This window comes from Corylus avellana, chromosome ca4, assembly GCF_901000735.1.
Source record: "Corylus avellana chromosome ca4, CavTom2PMs-1.0".
NCBI classification, from domain to species: Eukaryota; Viridiplantae; Streptophyta; class Magnoliopsida; order Fagales; family Betulaceae; genus Corylus; species Corylus avellana.
The window spans coordinates 9,185,284-9,188,492 of NC_081544.1; the positions used below are offsets into that span (position 1 = coordinate 9,185,284).

The window sequence follows — 3,209 nt, forward strand, 5'->3', positions numbered from 1 at the left end:
GACCTCTCTAGTGCTCCCTCTCTCTCTCACACACGCAGAGAAAAAAAAACTGCCTAGTGTTCTCTCTCTCTCACACACATGCAGCAGTAGAGAAAAAAATTTCTCTGCTGCGCAGTGCTCTCTCTCTCTCTCTCTCTCTCACACATTAGAAATGGCGATGTGCTGTGCTTGCAGAAGATCACATGGGTTTTGAACTGCCGCAGTATACTTGATAAAGAGACTACCTATTTATTTTTATTTTTATTTTTTTTCATTTTCCTGGTTTTTGGGGAGGGGAAAAGTGGCCAGGAAATGTAAAGAGAGAGAGAGAGAGCAGTTGATCTGGGTTTTGCAACTAGATTGAAACTTGATCTGGGTTTTACAACCCGAGATTGAAACACAAAATTTCACACAATTTTTTAAAACTAGATTTTAATTATCTGATCTGACTTTTCGGTGACTCAAAATTTTTTTTAGTTCTTTGCTGCCGCCGGTGAGAATGAGAGAGAGAGAAGGAGCACCAGAAATCAAGAGGCGAACCGGCATACCAAATGTCGCTGGAGAAAGAGAGAGATAGCACCGGAGAGCAAGAGGCGACCGGCACGCTGGTCTGGCCCGAGACCCGCTTGGGTCTGCTGACCCACGGCGGGTCTCAGGCTGGAAGTCTCTCATTTCTCTCCGTTGAAGCTCAAAATCTAGTGTTTTTGTTGTAGACAATTTTTGTGCAATTTTTATACTTTAGCTGAAGTGTCTTTCTTCTATTGGAGGGCAGAAAACATGAATTTTCTGCCATGACCGAATATAATATATTCTCAAAAAGTATTCATATAATTTTTGTTGCGTGAACTAGAACAACTAGGTAATTTATGCAAAATAGTGCATTTAATGATTGGTGGGGCGTTGTTATCGTTGGTTCCCTCGTATAAGTTACTATATTCATGTTCAAGTATAATTAGTCATAATTAGTCGCCGTCTGCTACTTTCTTTTGCTGTGATTGGACCAGTAATGAGCCTACAAAACTTTATCAAAATAAATGGCCAATACATCGCACGAACCTGAATCCAGCAGGTTCGTTGGGGAAGTGATGGTGATGAGGATGTTGAATGATGAGCTTGAGAAAATCCCTCCAGAAGAAAACCTTGTCGGAAGACGTGTTGAAGCTTGTTACGCTCTTGCTTGTGTTCAACACATTCTTCCCTTCGAATTCTCTGATCTGCTCCTCCTCCGTCAGATCGAAAAATCCGCTAATTCCCTCTATCACTCTCTCTAAGAGCCTCTCCGGCACGCCATGATTGATCACCTGAGATCAGACCAGCACGCATGCATGCATGTGTTACTACAGACAATATTTATGTCATTTAATTATGTTCTAATTAATAATATCTTTTAAGGAAACGTCACTTGTCCACTCGATATAATACCCTTGAATTTACAGTTCTACCGATTTTGTGCTAATTCAAACCGGTAACAATGGCTAAGAATATTAATAAAAATGGCTAAAAAATGAAATACCCACGACACAATTTGAAGTTAACAATGTAAGAACCGTGATTCATGGTGATGTTTTTGGTATATTTTACCATGAAGAAGCCCCAGTCCTTGCAGGCCCTGCCAAGCTCTTGGATGATTGTGGACCGTTGATCAGGAGTACCGTAGGCGAGTAGAGAGAAGTCAATCACGGGGATTGGGTCTTCTGGGTCTTCTGAAACTGCTTCATCTTCTTGGGGAGCTTTGGTGAAAGCATAGGTGGAAGGGATGGAGGTGAGGCTTGGTGATCCAGCTAGTTTTTTGACACATGTTGTCCTATAAAATTGAATGGGAGATGGGTGAGAGGCTTCGGAAGCCAGTGGAGTTGATGCAGCCATGGATGTATATTGACGAGAGCTGTGGTCGGAAATGATCAATGAATGTGAATATAAAGGAGCAAGAAAGGTGCTTTAATTTTCTCACAAAGTCGGATATTTTTTAAAAGCTTTGGGTTCCGTGGCACCCCGGAAACAGGGACGGAGTTAGAAAATTGGGTAAAGATATTGAGCACGCCCGGCGTGCTTCAACAGTGAAGCACACCGGCCGTGATTTTTTTATTTTATTATTATTTTATTATTTTAATTTTTTTTTGAAAAAAAAAAAAAAAAAAAAAAAAATTAGCCTGGCGTGCTTCACTGTTGAAGCACGCCGGCGTAAGTTGTATCTAGAAAATTTGATGGAAAGGTGCTTACCAAATTTTTTTTTGATTCTTTATAATTTTTTTATTAAAAAAAATTATTTTGGTTATTTTTTATGAACTAAAGATTACGTAAGGGCCAAAAAAAAGTGAGCATTTGAAAGTAAGGGTTAAAAAATAGACATTTAAAAGTAAGGACTAAAAATAATAATAAAAAAAAAACTTAATGGGCATGGCCAAAAACAATTAAGAATAGAGCCAAAAGTTTTTATTGGATATGGCCAAAAAATTTAAAAATAGGGCCAAATTTTTTTTGGGAAAGAGGTCAAATGACTAAAATTAAAACATTGATTTACTTTTTTTTTTTTACTTACATTTTTTTTTCCTTATTTTGGGGGGACCATGGCCTACCCCAGTCCCCCTCCCTCCGTCTCTGCCCATAAAGCCACAAGTGCCTCCACCACTGTAGCCTCCACGACTGTAGCCTCCACCTCTGTATGCTTAGAGAGATCTAGGGAAATAAATGCAGTGGAAAATATTAGGGGAAATTTCAGAAAGCCTTCCTGAATTTTCAACCGTTTTGACATACCCCCTGAATTTTCAAAACTCTCACTTAGGCCTCCTGAACTTTAGTTTGCTCTCACTTTGGACCCTTTAAACGTTAAAGTCAAACAATTTGACTTTTTATACCTATTTTATCCTCCCCAAAACTACATCGTTTTGTGTCCTAACACCTACCCAGTCCAAAACGAAGTCGTTTTGGTTGAGGGTAAAATAGGTATAAAAAGTCAAATTATTTGACTTTAACTTTAAAAGGGTCCAAAGTGAGAGCAAACCAAAGTTCAAAGAGCCTAAGTAAGAGTTTTGAAAATTCAGAAGGTACTTCTCAAAATGGCTGAAAGTTCAAGGAAACTTTACGAAGTTTTCCCAACATATTATTTGTCTTCTCAAAGTTGCTCTCACATATTTAAAACATTATTTCACCACTTTCGCTAATGACTACTATAGGTATGGTAACCGCATCAGGTTTAGGTACACCCCAGCTACTGTAGCAAAAAGACAAAA

The 3,209-nt window shown here is 38.8% G+C and overlaps 1 protein-coding gene across 1 annotated transcript in view; it reads right to left on the minus strand.

The window, feature by feature from the left end:
• The window catches only part of LOC132178006 (2-oxoglutarate-dependent dioxygenase 19-like), a 13,181-nt gene extending 11,336 nt beyond the window's left edge, over window positions 1–1,845 (minus strand). Inside the window, exons 1-2 of the mRNA XM_059590477.1 lie at window positions 1,561–1,845; window positions 1,036–1,280 (exon numbers count right to left, since the gene is read on the minus strand). Of these exons, the coding sequence (XP_059446460.1) occupies window positions 1,036–1,280; window positions 1,561–1,845 (530 nt within the window). The remainder of the gene's footprint in view (window positions 1–1,035; window positions 1,281–1,560) is intronic.
• Between the last annotated feature and the right edge of the window lie 1,364 nt (window positions 1,846–3,209).